A 26,038-nucleotide genomic window follows, 5' to 3' on the forward strand; every position below is an offset into this window, starting at 1 on the left:
ACTGAGAACCAGCAAGAACACATAACAACTACAGAATGATGTACATGGGAGCATTAACCTGAACTCAGTCGACAAATGAGTCAAGAACAGAATAAAATTATAAGAACAGAGGAGAAAAAAAAAGTCATTGAGAAGACAAGAAGGAAGGAAAAGGTCAAAATGGATGTCAGAAGAGACACTGAAACTTGCTCTCTAGTGTAGAGATGCTAAAGCAAATGGAAGAAATGAGGCGGTACAAGAGCTGAACAGAAAATCTCAAAGATTAGCTGGAGAATATAAAGGCAAATATTACAACAAAATGTAATACTTGAATGGCTGAAAGCAGAGACTATCAGAAAAATGTTTAACTGTGCTTTATTGACTACGCAAAGGCTTTCAATTGTGTGGATCATGACAAGCTATGGTCAACATTGCAAAGTATTGAGTATTTCGGAAGACTTAATTGTGCTCATGAGGAATCCATACAATTGTTGTTATGCTTGAGTCCATAACTGCAAGTCACTGTGCCAATCCATCTCATTGGAGGTCTTCCTCTTTTTTGCAGATTCAGTATCACGTTTGGTAAGGTGGAGGGTCAGAGAAAAAAAGGAAGACTCCCAGCGAGATGGACTGGCAGCATCGATGGACTCAAGCATGGCAGCAGTAGTGAGGTTGGCTCAGGATCGGGCAGTGTTTTGTTCTGCTGTGCATAAGGTCGCTATGAGTCGGTTCTGACTTGATGGCACCTAACAAGTTCCCTGGAGTCCTGGTGTGCACTGTGAATCAATGCGCCAGACTGCAAAAATGTTTGAGCTGTAAGGTCAGTGGTTCAAGTTCACCAGCTGCTCCTCAGAAACCCTATACAGGGTTGCTATGGGAGAGAATCAACTTGACAGCAGTTAACAAATTCCCAGGAGCTCTTGTAGCATAGTGGTTACAAGTTGGGCTGCTAACCTCAAGGTCAGCAGTTCTAAACTACCACTGATACTGTGGGAGAAAGACGAGGCTTTCTGCTCCTATAAAGATTTACAGCCTTGGAAACCCTAAAGGGTGTGGGGTCGCCGAGTCAGAAGGGATTCCAAGGCAAACCACCACTAAATAGTTCCCAGAAACACCCCACTGCATCACTAAGCCTTAGTCTGAAGGCACTCAGCTCTCTAGCTCTGAGTCAGATAGCCTGACTTTGCCAAAAAACGCCCAACGACACCCACAAGCCTCCTGCACAAAGGCACTCAGCTCTTGCTCTGCTCTGTGGGTCAGCTACCATGCTGTCTTGTATTGGTCTCCTGGTTCTGTTGCTGTAGTTTCTGTACCATTGATTTTCATCATCTCTGCCATCTCTGATGATACAACTCTTCACGCTTCTGAGTCCTCATCAGAATTGCTTTTGACATCCATAATTCCACCAAATCTCTTCTAGGCAATCTAGGCTTATTCTATTAGGCAACTTAGTTATTATTCCAGCCTCTCGTTACCTAATTCCAAAGCAACTTCCACATTTTAGGTGGAAGTTAGAGTAGAATGACACTCCTGATACCAAATTCTTAGTACTGTTGTAACAGAAACAATATAAGTGGATGGCTTTAGCAAATAGATATTTATTCTCTCATAGGTTAGAAGGCTAGAAGTCTGGAGAAAGATCCTCTTCTCCTTTCAGGACATGTAGGCCTAGCATTCCTTGGAGGTCTCTATGTGTCAATCTGTCTTTGGATCTAGTAGTTTCACAATAGAGGGACCTCAGGTGCAAAGAGCACACTCTACTCCCAGCTCTTGGTTGCAGTAGCTCCATCTGAATTCTACTTCTTTGTCTCATCTCTTCTATATCTCAAGAGATTGACTCAAGATACAATATAATCTTATAGACTGCACCTGACCTCATTAACACAGAACTGAGGATTTACAGCACATAGAATAATTATATCAGATCAGGGCTGACGATATCACGAGTGATTACTACATCTATACTGTTAAACTACTAAGAACCCTGGTCCAGTCAAGTTGGCACAAAACCTTAACTATCAGAGACTGCGGACCAGAGTGAGGTGTGCATGTTGGCATGCCTAAGAGGCGCTTCTGAACTGAAGGACTGTATCCTGATCCTGAATTGTACTCTGCTAATTTCCTTGGATGAAAAATCATTCTTCTTGGATCAACTATCATCACTCACGGACGCAGCAGTCAAGAGATCAAACAACGTTATTGCATTAAGCAAATCTGCTGCACAAGACATTTAAAATTGTTGAAGAGCAAAGATGTCAACTTGAGGACTAAGGTGCGCCTAACCCAAGCCATGATGTTTTCAGTAACCTCATATGCATGTGATAGTTGGACAGTGAATAAGGAAGACAGTAGAAGAAATGATGCCTTTGAGTTATAGTGTTGGAGGAGAATATTGAAAGTGCCACGAGCTGCCAAAAGAACCAATAGATCCATTTTGGAAGAAGTGCAGCCAGAATGCTCCTTAGAGGCCAAGCTGGCCAAACTTTGTCTCTCATACTTTGGACATATTGTCAGGAGGGAGCAGTCACTGGAGAAAGATATCATGTTTGGTAAAGTGGAGGGTCAGAGAAAAAGAGGAAGACTCCCAGGGAGAGGTATTGGCAAAGGGGCAACATCAATGGGCTCAAGCGTGGCAACAATAGTGAGGTTGGCCCAGAATCAGGCAGTGTTTCGTTCTGTTGTGCACAGGGTCACTATGAGTTGGTACCGACTCGATGGCACCTAACAACAGCAATTTCCCTAATGTGGTGCTGTGGGTTAATGTACTAGACTGCAGTCAGTTTTAACCACAAAATTTGCTGTTCAAGCTCAGCAGCTGCTCCTCAGAAACCCTATGCAGGGTCGCTATGGGTCGTAACCGACTCTACAGCACTTTAACAACAAACTTTCATATTAAACCTCATAATCATGACTTGTTACTGTTGTCAAGTGCCGCTGAGTGGATTCTGACCCATAGCGGCCCTGTATAGGGTTTCCAAGGAGTAGCTGGTGAGCTTGAACCGCCGACCTTGCAGTTCAAACGGCTTTGCAGTCTGGCCTGAAAATTCTGTGTGATCGCTGCAATGAATTACTGAATAAAGCAGAGAAGCAGAGAGTGCTGTGGGACAGATACCTGGTATCAGATTTGGTTAGGGAACAAAGAAGGATGGAGGCATGTCTGATCTCATCCTTATAGGAATTAACCTTGGGCAGATGTTTTTTCTCCTTCCTTCTCGTGAAGTTAAAGGAAGGCAGACACCATCCTTCAGAGTTTTGTAATCCCATACCAGAATTCAGAACTTGATTTAGTTTGATCAGCCTCTTCAGATTTCTAGCATTCCCATCATCTAGCATGTCTTACATTCTGTTAGGTAGGCACAGTTCATATTACTGTGAGAGATCATGCAGAGAAAACCCCACAAGCTCTTACTGGCCTGTGAATCCTATCAAGTAACAGCAGTCACCACGAGGAGCTCTGGGTGTGCCAATGTCACTTACCAAAGCAATGAACAGTGCCCTTAGCAGCCATATGCCAGAGAAACATTCAGCATTCATGGTCAAATGGTCTCACATTTTAAAAATTATCGTTGAACTGGAAATAGTGGAGTGAAAAGAAAACATTTCTATTTTGATTCTCATTCAGAACAACTTTTTTGTGTATGTGATTCAGTTTCAATTACACTCTGACGAAAATTTTTTGTTTCAGTTCTGTTCGTATTCAAAGCTGAATTTGAGGCCTTACCAGACAGGTAGCATAAAAGAACAAGAAAGCAATTAGGATTTAAAGCATATTCAAGAGAATAATTGTATTAATGGATGGAGTCCTGGTGTGGTACTTTAGGATAAGCACTGGACTGCTGTGAGGTCAGCAGTTCAAATCCACCAGCCACTCCTCAGAAACTCTATACAGAGTTGCTATGAATCAGAACCAACTCCATGGTACTTAACAACAAAAGATTCTAAGCTAGTTATGTAAAGAGGGAGGGATATATCTGAAAAAGCCAGCTAGCTCTGAGTTTGTAGGATAAGAACAGGATATTTGAAGTAGTGCCTTGGGACGTGCAGATCTGGGTTAAAGTGTAAACTTGGGCACAGTAGACCAAGGCGAGGGAAGATTATTACAGGCAAGAAAGACATGTATGCATAGACTGGACATGAGGGGCAACCACAAGTCCTCTAGATGTCACTTATTAATCTGACTCTGGTTTGGAATGTGTCGCAGATTTAATATAGCCACAAATTCTTTGGTACTCTTCACATTGAGAGCTGAAGGTCTCGGTCCCAGGGTCCATCTGGGTAGATTCTGTGTGTGTTTTGACTAGCAGAATACAGTGGAAATGGTTCTGAGACAACGTCTGGGTCCAGGCCTTGACACAGTAACAGCTGCTTCATAACTCTTGGAATACTTGCTCTGTTACTGAGCTCATGGAGAGGCCTTTAGAGAATGCCATCTTAGAAGAGTAGAAGAGTAAGGCCAGCTTTATAGTCCAGCTGAGTTATACACCAGCCCACCCACCAAAATCAATCCACTGCCATCAAGTCAATTACAACTCATAGCAACCCTGTATAGTTTCTGAGACTGTAAGTCTTTATGGCAGCAGAAAGTCTCATCTTTATCCTGTGGAGTGGCTGGTGGGTTTGATCTGCTGACCTTGTGGTTAGTAGTCCAGTGCTTATCCTACAGCACCACCAGGACTCCATCTAGTCACCTCAAAGCACACTATGTGTATGTAGCAGAGATGAGCAGTTCCAGTCAGTTTGTCATAAAGCAAGGTCTAATGAGGATATAATGTGATATACATTAAGAGAAGACAGAACATTGGAATTATGATTAAATTGAGAGAGACCATCATGATGTAAATCAACAAACATTTAAGATAATTTCAGATATACATATAAGGGTTAAATTATAACACCTTGGGTTACAATTACCAAGTCCAGTTTGATAAGAGGCCTATCTGTTGAACCCTAGTCAGATTGATTTATTTCTTAAATCTACTTTCCTATCTGGACTTAATGGTTCTGACTCCTAATATTTCCAGATATTAGATATTTTTCATAAGTTTCTAACCAGGATTTTGGGATAGCAGAACCTGTCTTCTTATGCTGCTCCCTAACTCTATAGGTCAAGGAAAGTAATACCTCTGTATGAGAGGGATAAAGAAAGTGTGGAAAAATTGGATTTGTAAGGTAACAGAATTTTCCATATTTTTTTCTTAAACCCCTCATATTTTGCTTCATTTTGTACTCCTCAAAGAATGCATCATATCAGATTAGTCAGAAACGTCCCGTATTCATTAGGACACAAGTATAGGTTTGCAGGTTGATATGCAATTAGATTGTATTAAAAAAAAAAGATAAAATCGAGACAAGTTATATTCAGTACAATCAGAAATAAGTATTTCATAAAAACAATTGTGAGGATGGTGTAGGACCAGGCTGATTGCACCTAACAACATAGAGCCTAACTTGGAAAACATAATTACTTTGATGTACTTATTTAAAACAAATTTCATGTAAGTCTTATATTAGAAGATGTCTATGAGTTACTAAGAATGGAAGGCAAAGAGATTCCACAAAAAGAATTAAAAGGTATTCTGGTGATCTATCTTGGGTGTCATTAAAAATAGCAACTTAATTTTTGAAGTAATTACCTAGGAAGAAGTACAGAAAAAGGGCAACTGGAAATGATATTCTATTATCATAAGTTTGAATATCCTTTTTTCTGTAATTTCTTGTCAGCTAAAATTATTTTCTGGGTCATCTCTTTAGGTGAGACTGTTGACATTCAGTATTAAAAACCAACGTTGATGTACACTATTTTGGTTTCACTTTTCTTTTTGCATCTTTATGTTTCTTCCGACAGTCCTAAGAAAACAAAACCAAAAATCTTTGTTAACAATAAATGTAAATTTATTTCATTTTTCAGTTGTTAAGCAACTATAAAGTAAAAGTTAGCCTCTCAAGCCTCAGGATTGCATACAGTCAAGTCAGTGCACCCATTTTAGAAACACAAGCACTAGTTTAGACTGAACAAGAAATCGTAAAAACTTTGGGCTTGGCATCTTTTCTTAAACTTTTTATTGTCAACTGGGTGAAGATTTATAAAATAGATCAATTTTCCATTCAATAATTCATACACATATTGTTTCATGTATTGGCTTCAAATCTTTATAGTGAGAACTACAATTCAGCCTTAAAAATAAAACACACATCAGTTTTTCACGTTACTCAAGAAGCCTGGGTGGCACTCTAGAACCATTCTTCTGCGTCCTCATTTGGTCTTTGCATGGGTTGAATTAAACAGCTTCTAAATTCCCTCAGCTCTACTAAATCTGAGAGTTTAAATCATGCTCTCAGTTGTCATCATTTCTTAAGTTTCCAACCTCAATCCAAGGACTCTTACACAACCAAGGAAACAGTGACACATTAAAGAAATGCAGAAGGATAGATCACATTTACTTTAGAAGACAATCGACATAGAGGTACCATACTCACCATATGCAGGCTATTTGTTCGGGCTTCCCAAGAATTCCTGTTTATATTATTTCCTGCTCCTCTCCAGAATAACTCAGAACCCACTAGGGGAAAATGATTAATTACATAATTGCAGTTAATTAATAGCAAAACACACAATATTCTAGTGCTGGCATCAAGGTCACCGATGTAAATTCTAGCTAAAGCCATTTTTAAAAAAAAGTGTGGTGAAATATACTAAACAAAATGTACAGTAATTTACTAATTTCTACACGTGTAATTCAGGAGCTCTGGTAGCATGGTGGTTACGAGTCTGACCGCTAACCTCTAGATCAGCAGTTCAAAACTACCAGTATTTCTGTGGGACAAAGATGAGGCGTTTTGCTTCCTTAAAGATTTACAGAATTGGAAACCCGATGCAGGGTTGCTATGAGTCGGAACCGACTCCACAGCACACCACCACCACAGGTATAATTCATAGACTGCATTCTTCAAGTTGTACAACCATTCTCACTATCCTCCAAATCATTCCACTAAGACTCAATGCAACGTAAGCAAAAACTCCTTCTTTCTTTCTCTTAGAAATCAAAAATAATTTTTGGTTGCTACATTTTTGCTTGTTTCATATAAGTGAGATCAAACTGAATTTGTCTGTTTGTAACTGACTTACCTCATGCAACATGCTTTCTAGGCTCATTCCTGTTATGTCTAGCATCAGGACATCTTTTCTCTTTATTCATGAGCAGTTACTTTGGTTGTTACGTGCTGTCAAGCTAGTTCCAACTCACAGTGATCCTGTATAGGGTTCTCCTAGGAGTGGCTGCTGGGTTTCAACCACTGGCTCTGTGGTTCAAATTGACCTTGCAGCCCAGTGCTTATCCTACAGTGGCACACCAGGACTCTGAGCATTAGTACACTGTATATATAAAACACTTTTTTATTTATCCATTCACTAGGTGAGTTTCCACCTTTTGACAACTATGAATACTGCTGCAGTGAACATTAGTGTCTATGTCGGTTAATGTTGCTGCTTTCAGGTCTTCTGACTATATACCAGCAAGTGTGTTTGCTGGGTCATAAGGTAATTCTCTGTTAAACTTTTAGAAATATCACCAAACAGTTTTCCACAGTTGCTTCATCGTTTTTCTCTTTCCACCAACAATGGATGAGAATTTCTGTTGCTCTACAACCTCAGCAACAACCTAATGTTTTCTATTTTGGAATCACTGTCATTCTAATAGGGTAAGACAGTTTCTCATTATAGTTTGCGTTTGCATGTTTCTATTGACTAATGGTGTTGGAGGAGAATATTAAAAGTACTATGGTTTACCAGAAGAATAAACAAATCTGCATTAGAACAAATACAGCCAGTATGCTCCTTTGAAGTCAGGATGGTCAAACTTTGTCTCTCACACTCTGGGCATTTTATCAGGTGGGACCAGTCCCTGGAGAAGGACGTCATACTTGGTAAAGTGGAGGATCAGCGAGAAAGATGAAGACCCCCCAAAGAGATGGATTGGCACAGTGACATTAGTGGGCTCAAAGTGTAACAAAGATTATGAGGCTGTCATAATCTTTGTGCGACTGGGCAGTGTTTGTTCTGTTGTGGATAGGGTCACTGTGAGTAGGAACTACCTCACACAGCATCTAACAGCAACGACAATGGGGGATTTATTACCTCTTACCTGTCAAACCACAGAATCCAGGCCCAGCCATGCTGACACAAAACCGTAACTATCAAATGGACCAACATCATGATAAACAGAAAAAATTAACATCATGATAAACAGAAAAGATCACAGTTGTCAAAGGCTTTAGTTTGCTTGGATCCACAACCAACGAATGGAAGCAGCAATCCAGAAATCAAATGACGATTGTATTAGGCAAATTGGCTGTAAAAGACCTCTTTAAAGTGTTAAAGAGCAAAGATACAACTAATCCAAGCCATGGTATTTTCAGTGGCTTCAAGTGCATGTGAAAATTGGACAACGAATATAAAAGACTGGAGAAGAATAGATGCATTTGAATTATGTGCTGATGAAGAATACTGAAAAGTTCTATGGTCTGCCAGAAGAACCAACTAACTTATCTTGGAAGAAGTACAGCCAGAATGCTTTTTAGAAGCGAGGATGGAAAAACTTCAGCTCTCATACTTTAGATATTATGCTGTCAGTAGGGACAATTCCATGGAAAAGTACTTCATGCTTGGTAAAGTAGATGGTCAGCGGAAAAGAGGAAGGTCCCTAACCAGATAGACTAACACAGTGACAGCAACAATAGGCTCACACATAACAACTGTGAAAATGACACAGGATACAGCAGTGTTTCAATGTGCTGTACATAGGTTTGTTATGAATCTAACTGACTTTACTGGGGGAGGAGCACTTCAGAAAAGAGGGTAGTCATGGTTGCATAACTTAAGGAATCAATCTCAATGAATTATACGCATAGAAATTATTGAATTGGTATATGTCTTGCTGTGTACATTTTCAACAACAAAAATAAAATATATTTAAAAAAAATAATAATAAAAGAGCTGCATCTGTTATACTATAGCAGTTATTGGAAAAATGGACTTACCATGAAGTCTTTCATCATTCTTAGAGAAAAAGAAAAATCTACTGGTCTCTTTCTCAGGTAATGATACTTCTCTGAAAAGAAAATGAAAGAGAAAGACATACACACAATATTGGTTGGTGTAAATGCAATCTTTCAAAAGATGTGTTGTACTAAAAAGACTGAAACTGCTTTGAAAACTTGGACCCAACAGCGGCGAATATGAGGACACCGGAGGTGGCTGTGGCTGTGATGGAGTGTGTTAGGGTTGGGATGGGGTCAGAGGAGAGGATGTGTTTGCTCCTCTAATAGCAACCAAGCCCAGAGTCACCCACTTCCTGCCTGTCTCCCCTTTTCTCCTGGGGAGCTACAAGACCACCTCAGCCGTTGTGTTTTGGTTTTTTTGGACAGTGTGAAAGAAGAAAACACAGAACACAGAAAGCACAATCCCTTCCTCAAATTAGCTAACTCAGACACTCTGGGATACACACTGGCCCCAAAGCTGCAAGTACCAGAAAAAAATCAAATGCTTCCTACATAGCATCACCTTACCCACCCAGTGTGCTGAGGCCCCACTCCCAGTGCCCACACCACAACCACTGCTTTCTTTTCCCATAAGATCTAGTCTTAGTTTCATTATTTTCTTTCAATTAAAATGACAGATATACAATTGTTATGCAAAAGTTTCTGAATTGTATCTAGTTATACAGTACAGTTTAGAAACTTGTCTGAAAGCAGTTTTCTCAGTAAGATCTTATCTGTGTGTATGTGACTACCAATTTTTACTTTATTGGATTCACTAACCCAGGACCATTTCAGTAATGCAAATTATGTGCACTCTGGTTTAGCTGACACAGCTGCGGACTTTTCAGAAACCCCTGATGAAGTCTCCCACCATTGTATAAATTAAACACTTTTGGATTTTTAAAAAACTTCTGAAGAACATCCTACCCCTTCTCTATTCAATATTTTTCTTTTCTATTTGAAGCTTTAATAATCAAGACTTGCTTTCTGATAGCACATGCCCATCCTGAAGCTCCACCACACCTCTGGTTGCCAGTAGTCCCATGGGGGAGGTCAGACAGCCCACTGCAACAACCAGTTCCCAAGTAGCAACATCACTGTCACTTCCCTGTTTCTGTGCTCATCAGATCCCCTTGGTGCTCAACTGGTGCTACCCAAATCTCAAAGAAAATGAAACAAGTTCCCAGTACAAAAGGTTAGAGAGCTCTCTAAAGGAGCAAACAGAGAGAAGATAAAGTTGTTTTGTGGATGTAAGTTTAGATACTGAGGTGGCGCTGTGGGTTAATGCACTGGACTGCAAAGTCATTTGAACTGCAAGGTTGCAGTTCAAGTTCACCAGCTGCTCCTCGGAAAACCCTATACAGGGTTGCTATGAGGCAGAACCAACTCACGACACTTAACAACAATACTATCTCTTAGGACTCCTAATGTGATGCTGTAGGATCAGTACTGGACTTTGAACTACAAGGTAGGCAGTTGAAGCCACAAGCTTACTCCTTGGAACCCTATACAGGGTAGCGATGAATCAACCAATACATTGGCACTTAACAAAAACAACAAATATTATCTCTTTTATATGTCTAACTCAGATTTTATGAAATATTACATATAATTATACAGAAAAAAATTACTTACTTACCCAGGGTTGGGGTTTTTTTGAAGTACTTCTTCAACAGTATCTTCCCCTTCTGAGCTGCTATCTTGGAAACAAGAGTCTCGCTGCCAGGCAATCTTTCCAGGTTTTATTATTTCAGTTCTATAGGTGTCTGTATTGTCATAATAAAAATGATGATAGAGTTATAACTGAACAACCAAGTACTTCTGAACAAGTAGGCTAAATTATCATATTTTTATAGAAATAACATATGTAATGACCCCCTATTGTCATGTAAGTATGCCAAGGTAATTCTTTTGTATACCATTGAAAGAAAAAATTAGCACTGCACATTACCCAAACACCTAGTGGAGACAGAGTTATTTGAAAGAAACATGTAACATATGCAATAAAAATACAGTACAATCACTGTGCACAATTATCTTTAAATTTACAATATGTTAATCATTAATTAAAACCAAAAGGGAAGAACATGCTCAGTATTTCTCAAGCTGGAAAAAAAAAAAAATAAATAAATAAAAATTCAAATCTTGCATTGTAATACTGAGGGATTCCATGCGCAAAATAGGAGTGCACTGGCTCAATGCAGTAAGCACTGAACTGCGAACCACAAAGACTGTACTTTGAGCCCACAAACCACTCTGTGGGAGACAAGATGAGGCTTTCTGTTTCTGGGAAAATTTTAAGTCTCAGAAACCCTATACAGGGTGGATACAAGTTGGAATCGACTAAAAGGCACTTAACAACAACAACAACAAAAACAATATGTGCAAAATACTGAATGAGACAAAAGGCCTCAAAAGAAGATGGAAGGAATACACGGAGTCACTGTACCAAAAAGAAATGGTAGATGTTCAACCTTTTTAAGAGGTTGTTGTTGTTATATGCCGTGGCGTCAGTTCCAACTCATAGTGACCCTGTACGGGGTTTCCGAGGCTGTATATCTTTATGGGAACAGAAAGCCTCATCTTTCTCCCACAGAGCAGCTGGTAGTTTCGAACTGCTGACCATGAGATTAGCAGCTCGAATGTAACCACTACACTACCAGAGCTCCTTGGATAACATGGTGGAGGAATGTGTATTCCAGAACACTCAGTTGTGCTCATGAAGAACCTTAACACAGAGCAAGAGGCAGTCATTCAAACAGAACAAGGGACTCTGGATTCAGGAAAGGGGAGCACCAGGGGTGTATTCTTTTACCATATTTACTCAATAATCTGAGATGCTAGATTATATTAATAATGTTAAGAAATCATTTACAACCTGTAATTTGCAGATGATACAACCTTGCTTGCTCAAAGAGAAGGAGATGACTTAAAACACACAACAGTCTTTGGTATGGGCTGCATTGCATGTAGAGAAAACAAAAACCCTAACAATTGGACCAGTAAATAGCATCATGATAAATGGGGGAAAGATTGTATCTGTCAAGTACCATGGACTGTCAGACGAACAAGCACATCTATGTTGGAAGAAGCACAATCGAATGCTCCTTAGAAGCTAGGATGGCAAGACTTCATTTCTCATACTATGAACATATTATCAGGAGGGATCAGTTCCTGGAGAAGGACATCATGCTTGGTAAAACTGAAGATCAAAAAAGAGGAAGACCCCAAAACAGATGGAGTGGCACAGTGGTAGTAGCAATGGGCTCAAGCGCAATGACAATTATGAGGATGGAGCAGGACTGGGCAGTGTTTCAGTTTGTTATGCACAGGGTCACTATGAGTTGGAACTGATTAGATGCCACCTAACAATAACAATAAGAATCACTCATTTAAAAGAGGCAATAGCATCTTTTTATATTTTCCAATGGAGTGAAGCGGTCATATTTTTGACAATGTTAGTTATCTAATACTACCACTTGTTTGTTGGTTTCTTGTACTGTGGTGGCTTACATGTTTCTATGAAGCTGGAAGCTATGTCACCTGTATTTTGAATAGTGGACAGGTTATCAGCTGAGCATATGGACTGAAAACAGACTAGTTAGAAAGAGAGGAAAACTACTTCTGAATGTTTAGTCACTGAAAACTTTAGAAATAGCAGTGGAACATTGTTAGACAGCATGCTGGAAGAAGAGCCACTCGGGTTAGAAGGCACTCAAAGTATGAATGGGAAAAGTTGCTTCCTCAAAGAAGAGTTGATCATGATGATGAGAAGAAATAAAGCTACTATCACCTTCATTTGCTGATGGAGCACAACCCAAAAGAGGGGAAACAGTTGGAAAAATCCATAAAAAATCAAAACATAGAATGTACAAAGTATAAATCTAGGAAAATTGGAAGTCATAAAAAATGAAACAGCATAAAGATTGATATCCTAGACATTAGAGAGCTACGATGGATTGGTATTGGCCCTTTTAAACCAGATAATCCTATAGTTTACTATGCTGGAAAGATAAATTGAAGCAGAATGGAATCACATTAACTATTAAAAACAACATTTCAAGATCTATCTTGAAGTACAGTGCTGTCTGTGATAGGATAATAGCCATTCATCTACAAGGAAGGTCAGCTAATACCATTTATAATTCAAATTTACATACCAACCACTAAAGCCAGTGATGATGAAACAGAAGAATTCTACCAATTCTTCAGTCTTAAACTGATCAAACGTGAAATAAAGATACACTGATAATTACTGGTGATTGGACTGTGAAGGTTGAATATTTACAGGAAGGATCAGTAGTTTGAAAATATGGCTTTGTTGATAAATAATGCTGGAGATTGTTAAGATAGAATTTTGCAAGACAAACGACATATTCTTTGCAAATAATTTTTTGAAACAACACAAAAAACAGCAATACACATGGACCTCATCAGATGGAATACAGATGAATCAAACTGAATACATCTGTGGGAAGAGATGGTGGAAAAGATCAATACTGTCAGCCAAAACAAGGTCAGCCACCGAATGGGGAACAGACCATCAATTGCTCATATGCTAACTCATGCTGAAGGTGAAGAAAATTAAAACAAGCCCACAAGAGCCAATATATGACCTTGGATATACCCCACCTGAATCTAGAGACTATGTCAAAAGCAGATTTGATGCATTAGACTCTAATGACCGAAGACCAGAAGAGTTGTGGTATGACATAAACAACACCATACAGGAAGAAAGCAAAAGGGCATTCAAAAGCTAGGGAAGAAAGAAAATACCAAAATGAGTGTCTGAAGACTCTGAAACTTGCTCTCCAGCATAGAGCAGCTAAAGTGAATTTAAGAAATTAGTAAAAGAGACAAACAAAATTTTTCAAAGGGCATCTAGAGAAGACAAAGTAAAATATTGTATAATAGAAAACCAAAATGGAAGAATACACTCAGCATTTCTCAAATGGAAAAAACTGAAGAAAAAATTCAAACTTCTACTTGAAATAATGGCATAGGCAATAGAATAAGCAGAGGACATGAGAGATTGTGGCTTACTTACAACAATATTTAACAAACTACTACTGGATTGTTATACCTCCTGTTGTAGGGCATTTAATACACAGACACTACTTTGACTGCTGATTTGTAAGGCAGAATCCATATTCTACTGAAATGGTGGTGGTTGTTAAGTGTCTTCGAGTCAGTTTGACTCATAGCAACTCTGTATAGGGTTTCTGAGGCTATAAGTCTTGGCAGGTGCAGAGAGCTTCATCTTTCTCTTGCGGAGCAGCTGGTGGGCTTGCATTGCTGACCTTGTGGTTCACAGTCTAACAGTTTTCTTCTAACGTACACAGTGCTCTTTACAATAAACTTCCAGAGAAGCTACATTCATCTGAATAGGTGAGAAATAGCCTAGTAAGGAGAGGTGGCTTTAACCTGTGGTCCATGTTGGGCTTCAGAAGTGAATCTCCTGAAGAGGAATACAAAATGCAGGTTTCTGTTAAGTGCTGTCAAGTTGGTTCCAACTCACTGAGATCCTGTATAGGGTTTCCATGGTGTGGCTGCTAAATTTGAACCTCTGACCTTGCAGTCTAGTACTTATTCTACAGTGTCATACCAAGACTTCGCAAAATGCAGGTACTACTATTTCTTCTTTTCCTTGGATCCCGGAAAAATCCCAGAATAAACTTAAATTTTTTTTCTTTTTGCTGGCTAAACACAGCACTGACTTTTTCAATTGCATTTACATTAAAACCCCCAAAACTTGATGTTGAATGAATTCTGATTCATGGAAACCCCATAAATCAGAGAGCAGTAGTGCTTTAAATGGTTTCCTTAAGTGTTGTATTTACAGAAGTAGACTGACGGGATTTCTTCTATGATGCCTATGACTTGGGTTAGTTGTTGTTGTTAAGTGCCATCAAGTTGGTTCCTACCCATAGCGACTGTGTATAGGGTTTCTGTAGAGTAGCTGGTGAGCTTGAACCACCAACCTTGCAGTTCAAACCTACTTTGCAGTCCAGTACATTAACCCACAGTGCCACACCAGGACTTCAACTTTGGTTAATAGTCTAGCACAATTTGCACCAGCAAGGGACTCTGCATTTACCATACAAAGATATTAAAACATATGGCTAATTACATTTCTTAGTGTATATTTCTCCTCAACAAAAGAAAGTGGTGCTACACACGATTCTCCAATCTTCCTTCATAAGCAATTAACTAAAAATTTGCCATCAGGTATGTGAGATTTCTTATCATAATACTGACTTTCACATTACTTAGTATGTGTGGGAGGAAAATGCTTGTACTCAGCTAATGCTATATCATTATAATAGCTTATGTTATATCATTATAATTAATGTACAATATATTAAATTCAAACTGAAGTGATAAAGCAAAAGTCAAAAAATACCTTCTTTTATATCTTTTGCATTTGAATCAAAAAAGGAAAATGTAAATCCAGCTGGTTCCTCATCCTCATTCTTCAGAGATATAGGATCATTAACGTCTTCTGTTTTATAATCCTCATTCCAGGATATGTTTTCTTCCTTTTCACTGGTATATTTTGTAGTTTGGAGTCTTTCTTTCAAATCCGAAGCAATGTCATAATACATTTCTTTTGACACCTCAGGCAGCTTCTCACCTTCTGTCCTGTTTTTCTTTCTCTTTGTTTTACTGCTATGACAGAGAGATATATAAATTTCAAAGAAACAGTCACTTTTGGGAAAGCTCTCAGACATCAAAAGATAATACCTAGAACAACTTAATTTCATTCATTCAAAAATCAATAGGATCCACATAACAAACTCAATTGGAAAAGCATAATCTTTATCCAATGAGCTTTTTTAGACAAAATCATTTCAAATAGCTTTAAATATTAAACATGTATCATAGTCTATATCATTTTCTAATCTGTAGTTCAAAATTGACACCTAAAATATTAACTTAGAGTAAGAAAATAACTTAAAATCAAGGGGTCTCAGTTTTTAAATCTGCAAATGGAACATACTAAGCCAGTTAACTCTTAAGATCACTTCAAATTCTAAAATTATGTATATTGTATGAAAGTGGCATAAAAGGATTTGGTTATAACTTAGTTTTAGAAATGAAGTATAAATGTTCTAGTCTGTTATGAAATGGAGTATTTATTTTACTATAAATCTGCTCTATATTTAATATGCTTTTCTCTTTGAGCTGAAACATCAAATGGCTATTTAAAAAATGAGTTTTTAGGTAATGAAATTTTACCTTTTTCCTATGAGTCCATGCCATATAATATGAGGTCAAAGGTTCTTAAAAATGAAGCCATCTCACAGAAACTTTTACTATTTCACTAAGTAAAACAAAGTGGCTAGGCCGTTAACATGAATTTGAAAGAAAAAAAAATTATGTGCACAATTTCAGGAATTATTACTGAACCTGAAAATGGTGGTTTAAAAATTGGTAAGAAAATTCTTTGATACTCCTTACTTCCAGTTGTTGTTGTTAAGTGCTGTCGAGCTGATTCCGACCTATAGCGACCCTGTACAGGGTTTCCAAGGAGCAGTTGGTGAGCTTGAATCACTGACCTTGCAGTTTAAACGACTTTGCAGTCTGACATATTAGCCCACAGCACCACACAGTGGTAGAGGTTAATTCCCTTATTCATTGAGTATGAGTTGGACTTAGTGACCTCTTTCATTAAATAGGATAGATAATGATGGTATGTGAGTTCTTGACTAGGATAACAGAATACACTGTTGTTGTTTTTTAAACTTCTTTATTACCCCCACAGTTTGGCTCACTTGCTTTAGGAGAAACCAGCTATCATAGGAGACCAGTGAAACACTGAGACTCTGATACCAGCCATGTGAGTGAATCATCTTGAAAGAGATTTCTACCATCGTCAACCTTCAGACAGCAGCATCATGTGATACCTTGACTGAAACTCTTGAGAGAGTTTGAGCCAGAACTATCCAGAGAATAAGCTGCAACCAAATTTCTGACACAAAGAAACTTCAACCCAATAAATGTTTGAAGTTGGTAACGTTTGGGGCAATTATTTACATAATGATCAGTAATATAGATTTCATACCTGGAAGTGGGGTGCTGCTGCACCCAAAACTCAACAGGAAGGAGTAGCTTGACATTTGGAACATGGACAATGATGGTAGATGTTGGACAGTCATTGATGAGGGTGTTAGTGAAAGCCTGAAGTGCCCTGAGGAAACTGTTAGTAAGAGTCACATAGCCTTTGATGAGGCTACAGATTAAGGGCTTGAAAAACGGGGTAAACGCAATTGGAAATTAGATTGTTATGTAGTAGCACAAAGTTTAACACCCCATACTAATGTGGAGAGCACATTTCCTAGCTAAGGAAATTTCCAAGAAAATGCCATTTATAAAATATGATGATAGGACAGAAGTAAACTAAAGAAAGAATTTTTAGTTGGCTTTTTTTTAAAAAAAAAGTCAAGACTTACAGGTTTTGAAGATTTCTCATCTTTAGGATGGAGTCCTAGTGTGCTGCTATAAGATCAGCACTAGACTTCTAACCACAAGCTGTTCAAACCCACCAGCTGCTCCTTGTAAACTCTTTACAGTGTTGATATGAATCAAAACAGACTTGATGGCACTTAAAAACAATCTTTAGAAAGCAAGCCATGAAATTAAGAAAAGGCTTCTAAGAAAAGACCAAATCTAAGACAATCTCTGGAAAACATGTTGTTGGTAGGTGCCACTGAGTTGTTTCTGACTCATAGCGATGAGAACAAAACACTACCTGGTCCTACACAAGCCTCACAATTGTTGTCATGTTTGAGCCTACTATTGCAGGTACTGTGTCAGTCTAGCTCATTGGGGGTCTTCCTCTCTTTTGCAGAGAACCTCTACTTTGTCAAACACGATGTTTTTTCTAGGAACTAATCTCTTCTGATAAGGAGCTCTGGTACCATAGTGGTTACAAATTGGGCTGAGATCCTAAAGATCAGCAGTTTGAAACTACCAGCTGTTCCGTGGGAGAAAGATGAGGCTTTCTGATCAGCAGTTTGAAACTACCAGCTGTTGTGTGGGAGAAAGATGAGGCTTTCTGCTCCAGTAAAGATTTACAGCCTTGGAAACCCTGTACAGGGTTGCTATAAATCGGAACTGACTCCACAGCACACAATAACAACAACGAAGTATTCATGAGGAGCTCTGGTAGCATAGTGGTTATGAGTTGGGCTGCTAAGTTCATAGTCAGCAGTTAGAAATTACCAGTGGTTCTACAGGAGAGAGATAAGGCTTTCTGCTCCCATAAAGATTTACAGCCTCAGAAACCCTGTATGGTGTTGCTATGAGTTGGAACCGACTCCATGGCACATGACAACAACAAGTCTCTTCTGATAACATGTCTGCCAAGTCTTGCCATGCTTGCTTCCAAGAAACGTACTGGCTCCAGTTCTTCCATGACAGATTTGTTCTTTTGGCAGTACATGGTACTTTCAATATTCTTCACCAAAATTTAAATGTAATACAATTCGTATGCATGTTGAAAACAGGCTAAAGCAAACTGGCTACGGGCCAAATCTAGCCTACCATGTATTACTTGCAAGTTAAAAACACTCTTTGTTTTTAAATGGTTGAGTGAAAGACAGTCTGTAGACACTGTTCTAAGATAAAACAGAATACTCTAAAAACCTAGATGGGAACTAAGTAACTTTAATTTTTCACATAACAGGGCTTTAAAGGATCATATACATATTTTCCCTTAGCAGTCTCAGCAGAATTTCCAAGTAAACAAGAATTCATCTTAAAATACTTACTGATGAAGATCAAAGACCAGAGCCTTTGGTATGGATTGAATCTCAATGTAAAGAAAACAAAAATCCTCACCACTGGACCAATAAACAACATTTTGATCAACGGAGAAAAGATTGAAGTTGTCAAAGACTTCATTCTTCTTAGATTGACTATCAACACCCACAGAAGCAGCAGTCAAGAAATCAAACAACATATGGCATTAGGCAAATCTGCCGCACAAGACCTTTTTAAAGTGTTGAAGAGCAAAGATGTCAACTTGAAGACTAAGGTGTGCGTGACCCAAGCCATGGTATTTTCAATAACCTAAAATGCATGCGAAAGCTGGATAGTGAATAAGGAAGACAGCAGAAGTGATGCTTTTGAGTTATGGTGTTGGAAGAAGTACAGCCAGAGTGCTCCTTGGAGGCCAGGATGGCCAAACTTTGTCTCTCGTACTTCAACATATTGTCAGGAGGGACCAATCGCTGGAGAAAGATACCATGTTTGGTAAGGTGGAGACAAAGAAGAAACAAAGAGGAAGACTGCCAGTGAGATGGATTGGCAAAGTGGCAGCACTAATGGGCTTAAGCGTGGTAACGTCCAGTACCAGGCAGTGTTTTGTTCTGTTGTGCACAGGGTTCCTATGAGTCAGTACTGACTAGATGGCACCTAACAACAACATCATCTTAAAATGATCCTTGGATGTGGCCTGTATCTAATGGAGTGTGTTGTTGTTGTTAAGTATCATCGAGTAGGTTATGACCCTGAACAGGGTTTCTGAGGCTGTAAATCTTTACGGGAGCAGAAAGTCTCATCTTTCTTCCATGGAGCAGCTGGTAGTTTTGAACTGCTGACCTTGAGGTTCGCAGCCTGATTCATAACCACTACGGTACCAGAGCTCCTTAATGGAGCTTAATGGAGTATACTCCCAGAAAAATCTTAAGAGACCCACAAAGGTTTAAAGAGAATTGTATTAGCAGAAAATTGCCAGCCTGCAGTTTGAATAGTGAGACAGACACAGTACAAAATGAAATAAGGCTTTTGGACCCATAAACTTCTATAAGCAAAAAGAAGAAAAACTACTCACCTGCAAATCTGCATTTATTGGTAAACTGTCGAGTCAGTTCCGACTCATAGTGAACCTGTATATGCTGTGTGGCAGCAGAAAGTTCCATCTTTCTACCATGGAGTAGCTCGTGGCTCTAAACACTGACCTTGTGGTTAGCAGTCCAGTGATTATCCTACAGAGCCACCACGCTCCCAGCAAACCTGTGTTACCATTCATTAATGGTACCATTCAGAATTATTCTAAGATCCTCAGTCATAATCAAAGAATGTCCAAACATTTGCCTTTCTGGATTTCAGAGCAACTATGGAAAAATGCCTCTTCTATAACTCTTGTTTTCACCTTGGTGAACAGTAATTATCTTATGTCTGTCCCATAATTTTTGTTGGAGGAGGGGCAGATAACTCTCTAGTTTACAGTTCTTCTGATAAAAAACAACAACAAAACTATATCCAAAGAACTGCAATTGATATGCTTTATCTGCAGCTAGATCTGAAGACATCTTGGATTTTGAGCTGATGATATAAAGGGATGAAACTTTTGGGCATACTCTACATATGGCATTTGTTGTTGTTAAGTGCCATTGAGTTGGTTCTGACTCAGTTGTTGTAGTCGTAGTTAGGTGCCATCGAGTCGGTACCGACTCATAGTGACCTTATGCAAGCAGAACGAAACACTGCCCGATCCTGGGTCAACCTCACTATTGTTGCCATGCTTGAGTCCATCGATGCTGCCACTTGGCCAATCCATCTCGTTGGGGGTCTTCCTCTTTTTCTCTGACCCTCCACCTTACCAAACATAATATCCTTCTCCAGTGGTTGGTCCCTCCTGACAATATGTCCGAAGTATGAGAGAAGAAGTTTGGCCATCCTGGCCTCCAAGGACCATTCTGGCTATACTTCTTGCAACATGGAGCTGTTGGTTGTTTTAGCAGCCCATGGCACTTTCAATATTCTCCAACACCACCATTCAAAAGCATCAATTTTTCTATGGTCTTCCTTATTTACTGTCCAGCTTTCACATGCATATGAGGTTATTGAAAATACCACGGCTTGATTTGGGTCAGGTACACCTTAGTCTTCAAGCTGACATCTTTGCTCTTCAACACTTTAAAAAGGTCTTGTGCAGCAGATTTGCCTAATGCCATATGTTGTTTGATTTCTTGACTGCTGCTTCCGTGGGTGGTCCTTTCAGCACCTTGAGAAAATCACCTTGTTGTTTTAACCAGAAAGTTTTTGGTACGAGAGCATATATACAATGTTCTTCACCAAGACAGTAATTCTTAAACTTTTCGCCTGGCAGGTCTAACTTAAAAACAATGGGGACTTACTGACAGTATAGTCGTTACAACTTACTTTTCTCATTGTCTAATATTATATTAGTTAATATGCTATCATTACAAAAAATTACTAAAAGAAGTAGTTTGAAATTTACCTTTCTTTTGGCTTATCATCTCTTTTTCTTTCAAAAGTAGAATGGTCATGCCTTGCTGGATCATAATGTATGATGTCCCTATGATAAAAAAAAAGCAAACTGATGAAGTTGGAAGAGATAAATTAAAACATAAATGTGAACTTTCAATTGCAAAGTATAACTTAACACTAGGAAAAATCTAATTTTGAGACAAGTGTCAATGACTATATATCGAAAGAGTATAAAAAATATAAGAAACACAATTATTCATATTACTTGCTTTGAGTTCTCTTGGATCTTTTTAAACTTTATAAATGATTTCAAATAGTCCTGGTGTGGTGCTGTGGGATAAAGCACTTGACCACAAGGTTGGAAGTTCAAACTCACCAGCTGTTCCTTGGAAACCCTACTTATGGTACTTAACAACTGAGATTTACACATAATATTTTGGTTGGGAGGAAGGCTGAAGTGGGTAAGTATACAGATGAGGAAACTGGCCATGTATTGATAACTGTACAAGCTGGGTGATGGTGTGCATGATCTCATTACGCTAGTCTCTAAATTAACAAGGGCAAATCAAAAAGTATTTGTTACTAGGATTCCAGTTCACACATGCATGAGTGTATTCCAAACAAAACATGTTTATAAACATGTCTCTCTCATCACTGGATGGCTATACACAAGTTCTCTGTGTAATATGAAGGAACTTGATAACATTTATGAAAAAAAAAAAATGGTATTAAAAGATAAAAAATAAAAAACACAAACTTTATTTCTCAACATTGTTGTTAGGTGGCATCGAGTCAGTGCAGAATCATAAAGACCCTATATAAGGTTTCTAAGGAAACTTGGTGGGTTTGAATCACATTACTTTGTAGTTAAACCTACAGTGCTTAACTTACAACCCCCTACCAGGAGTCCTGCACTCTTATCAACATAAGATACCAGCTAGTTTACTTAAAGAACTGGAGGGTTCTGGGAATTTAATCCTGTCAATGCAGTCTGTTTTACATTAATCAGTGAAGAAAAATGGTGCTCATTTAAGATTTTTTTTTTTTAATTACAAAGCAAAAAGAAGTCAGAAGGAACCAAATCAGGACTGTAAGGTGGTTACCTAATTATTACTCCTACAAACACTCATCTTGTTTTATGAGAAGAATGAGCAGGAACACTGCATAGTGGAGGCAGGCTCTCTGGGGACGCTCTCCCGGTGATTTATTTTCCTGGATGATTTTTTGTTCTCAAACATTTTCTTTTTATTGTGAATTGAGTGAAGGTCATAGAAAAGATCATGAGCTTTACATTCTCAAACTTTGTTTCATCTCAGTCATTACAACCTTGCCATGCAACAACAGTATCCTTTCTCCCTGAGTTTCCTATTTACATTCCGCCCACCTTCCTAACCTTTCTTAACTTTGTTCTTAGGCATATGTTGTTCTTTTGATTTTGAGTGATTGACCATCCCATGGTGAGCATACCTTACTAGTGTTTTGTTTTCCCCTATATACCTAGCTACTGCTTGGCTGAAAGGTGGGCCATGAGGGTGGGCCCCTTTCCATACCTGAAGAGTGTTGAGGGCCACAGTTTCAGGTTCCTACTCTTTTTGTGACCTGTAAACACGGTTTTACTCTCATTATTTCATTGCAATGATTATAATCTCTTCTGTGCATCATTCAACAGTATTTGCTTCTATTCCCTCTGGCTTTTTTTTTTAGGGGGGGGGGATGTACACAAAAACACTCAGGAATATATAATAATTTAAACCACCAAAGCATACATTCTGCAAGACTGCCACCTAGCTGCCTTTCTCTTTCCATGTAGAGTCCTGCTGTATGTCTCCATGTTATCATCTCTGCCTCCATCGCTAGTGTTGCTGTTTCTCTGTTTAGGGTCCCACATTCTACTCGTGCTCTTTTCCCTTGATGGTCCTAGGGTCCTCTGTTCCTGGACTGTAAGATTAACTATTCCCCATTTTGTTACAAAACTACCTTTACAGTTGTGACAGTCACAGTGAGTCATGATAACAATTAGTCACTATTGAGTCATAAGAATCTTTTCCCCATCTCCTTTTACCAGACCCAGCTAGTCAATATGAGAACTATTCAGTGGTGATTCTGCCTTCCCCAGCACACTCTGAAACTAAACTCCCTCTTGAAAACTTCTAAGTCCGTCATTTTGTGCCTTTATTACCCATTATTTTAGGTAGCCAGTATCTAAGTTGTCCGTCCCTATCAACCCTGTATACACAGAAAACAAGATTGATACCTGATGTGAAGACTCCGTCTCTCTTAGTTGGTTATTTTTAGATACTACATCCCTCAAGTATAGGTCAAGTTCCTCAAATTGTAGCAATTTATACTTGTTTCATTAAAAAAAAAAAAGATTTTTTAAAACATCTTCTATCAAAGCTAGGTTGAATGGGTATGATCTACAAGTTTGGGCATTCTTGTGCATCTCCACTCCCTTCATTATCAGCTGGGTGCTTTGCTCTCAGCTCTAGTCTTCTGTGGTTATATCCTTGTCCATGGGCTCAGGAGTCCCCAGGTCTCACCACGCTTCAGACCAACCAGCCCTTCCTCTTTCTCTCTCATCTCCAGGTCGGTGGGAGTCTATGTAATGTGGTCAAACTCAGCCCACATCTTCAATGCTGCTTTTCCCCTTTTCCACTCACCAGTAGACCAACGTGGTCACCAGCAAGCTAACGTGACTGCTCATGTGTTCCCTTTGAGTTTCAGTCTTGGAGGGTGGCGGTTTGTCCTAAAGGGACTTGATTGCTTGACTTGATGGCACCCCGGTGAACAACCTGCTTGTTCTTGTGGTAGTCAATCAGACTGCTGTTTTTATTTTTCCTGCTGGGCTTTCTTTCAAGTATCTTCTGTCACAGAAACAATCACTTCCCTTCAGGTCAAACACCACTCCAAGACTGAAACTCAAAGGGAACACACGAGCAGGTATGTAAGATTGCTGGTGACCATGTTGGTCTACTGGTGAGTGAAAGGGTGCAGGTGATCTGAGTGCAAGAGTTTGGGCACCTATTAAGCAGAAAGTTTGCTCAGATTTAATTTTTCCGTTAGAATTTTGTAAGCGGCACTAACTGAGATGTCTGTGCTGATTGTTTCTACTGTTAATTGTTGTCTTCTTCAACTAGGGCAACAAGATTGTCTTCTTACAAATTGATGTGGATGTTCTGTTGCTGTGGACATCATCGGGTCCTCCTTACAAGTTATCCATTTGTAAACTTCTGATTTCTCTGGGGCATAATCTCCATAAATTTACTGCAATGCATCAATGTTCTTCCCCTCAAGCTTCACCACCATAAATTTGATGTTTGTCTTTGCTTCAATTTTAGTAGCATTTATACTGCTCTGATGGGGACTCTTTTCAAATGGGTGCTTTATCTTTTTAAGTGACTCAAACTAGATCCTGTTCAGACATATAACAAGTTAGCAAGAGTTTACTTTGGTTTGAAAACCAGAAACCCATTCATAGTTCTTTCACAATATGCATTTTCCCAAGGACTTTTTGAAGATATCTTGTGTTTTCTTAGTTTCCTTGTAGTTGTTAAGTGCCACTGAGTCGGTTCCAACTCATAGCAACCCTGAATAGGAGCACCTGGTGGATTTGAACTACCAACTTTGTGGTTAACAGACTATTGCTTATCCTACAGGACCATACCAGGAGTCCTTGTTTCCTTAGGTGCCTTCAAAAAATAAACTTTTTGTGCCATCAAAAAAAAAAAATTTGATGTTAGAATACCAAACTTATAAAACTCAAGGGCACATCTTTTAAAATCAATGAGGCTTTGGAACAAGTCTATTGGAATGCTACCCTACATAAAAAAGTTCTGGATTGATCAAATGTATTAAGGAAGGTTGAGAAGATCTCAGAGGTGAGTCAAGAGAGAAGACTGTCAACTCTGACGAATGAAAAACTGTAGCTGAAGTCCAGAAACTGGAGGAAGACTGTAGAATTACTATTGACGCAATAGCAACTGAAGTTGGGATTTCACATGGTTTGGCATTTTCAATTTTAAGCAAACATCTTGGCCTCAGTAAGCTTACAGCTCAATGGGTGCCAAAAGTGTACAAAGATAAGCTAGCTCCAAGGGCTGATCTTTCCATCAATCTTTTAAAGATTGAAGCTAATGAAGACAATTTCATGGAGCAAATCGTAACCTGAGACAAGTATTACATATATCTATATGAATCAGAGAACAAGATCCAATCAAAACAGTGTCTTCTAAAGGGATAAATTCAAGGTTATGATGTTTGTTTTTCAGCATTCTGAAGGGGATAATCTTGATAGTATTTCTCAGACACAGAGGGATCACAGGAGCTTATTATAAATAAGATTGAAAACTGCACTGGTGAGCAAAAGACCAAGAAAGATGCACTAAGGAATTTTCCCCATCGTGACAATTTTTAGTTTATTCTTTGAAGGTAGCAAGGATTGTCTTATAATGCTTTGTGGGAAAATCTTGCTTTATTCCTGATCTTACCCTTTTCACACTTTTTTTGTTTCCCAAATTCAAAGAACACTAAAATTAACGTAATTTGGGTCCCTCAAGGATGCTAAAACTGCTGTTCTGAAACTGTTCAATTCCAAGAGGGCAGAATTCCAAGGAGAAGGGTTAAGAGTATTCAATGCCACTTTCAGAAGTGTTCAAACCAAGGAGGATATGTCAAGAAACAAAACAGCTTTATATTTTCAGACCTTGCTTATAGTTCTTTATTTGGGAAGACCACCCTCTTCAAAGAAGCATGCATCTTTGGGAGGGACACATGTAGAGTGATG

The 26,038-nt window shown here is 38.8% G+C and overlaps 1 protein-coding gene across 1 annotated transcript in view; it reads right to left on the reverse strand.

Annotated features, from left to right (window-relative positions):
* Positions 1 to 5,775: 5,775 nt before the first annotated feature.
* The window catches only part of NOL8 (nucleolar protein 8), a 54,299-nt gene continuing 34,036 nt past the window's right edge, over positions 5,776 to 26,038 (reverse strand). Inside the window, exons 11-16 of the mRNA XM_006876764.1 lie at positions 21,266 to 21,343; positions 15,419 to 15,681; positions 10,655 to 10,781; positions 9,016 to 9,086; positions 6,457 to 6,539; positions 5,776 to 5,826 (exon numbers count right to left, since the gene is read on the reverse strand). Of these exons, the coding sequence (XP_006876826.1) occupies positions 5,776 to 5,826; positions 6,457 to 6,539; positions 9,016 to 9,086; positions 10,655 to 10,781; positions 15,419 to 15,681; positions 21,266 to 21,343 (673 nt within the window). The remainder of the gene's footprint in view (positions 5,827 to 6,456; positions 6,540 to 9,015; positions 9,087 to 10,654; positions 10,782 to 15,418; positions 15,682 to 21,265; positions 21,344 to 26,038) is intronic.

Source organism: Chrysochloris asiatica, unplaced genomic scaffold, assembly GCF_000296735.1.
Source record: "Chrysochloris asiatica unplaced genomic scaffold, ChrAsi1.0 scaffold00412, whole genome shotgun sequence".
NCBI classification, from domain to species: Eukaryota; Metazoa; Chordata; class Mammalia; order Afrosoricida; family Chrysochloridae; genus Chrysochloris; species Chrysochloris asiatica.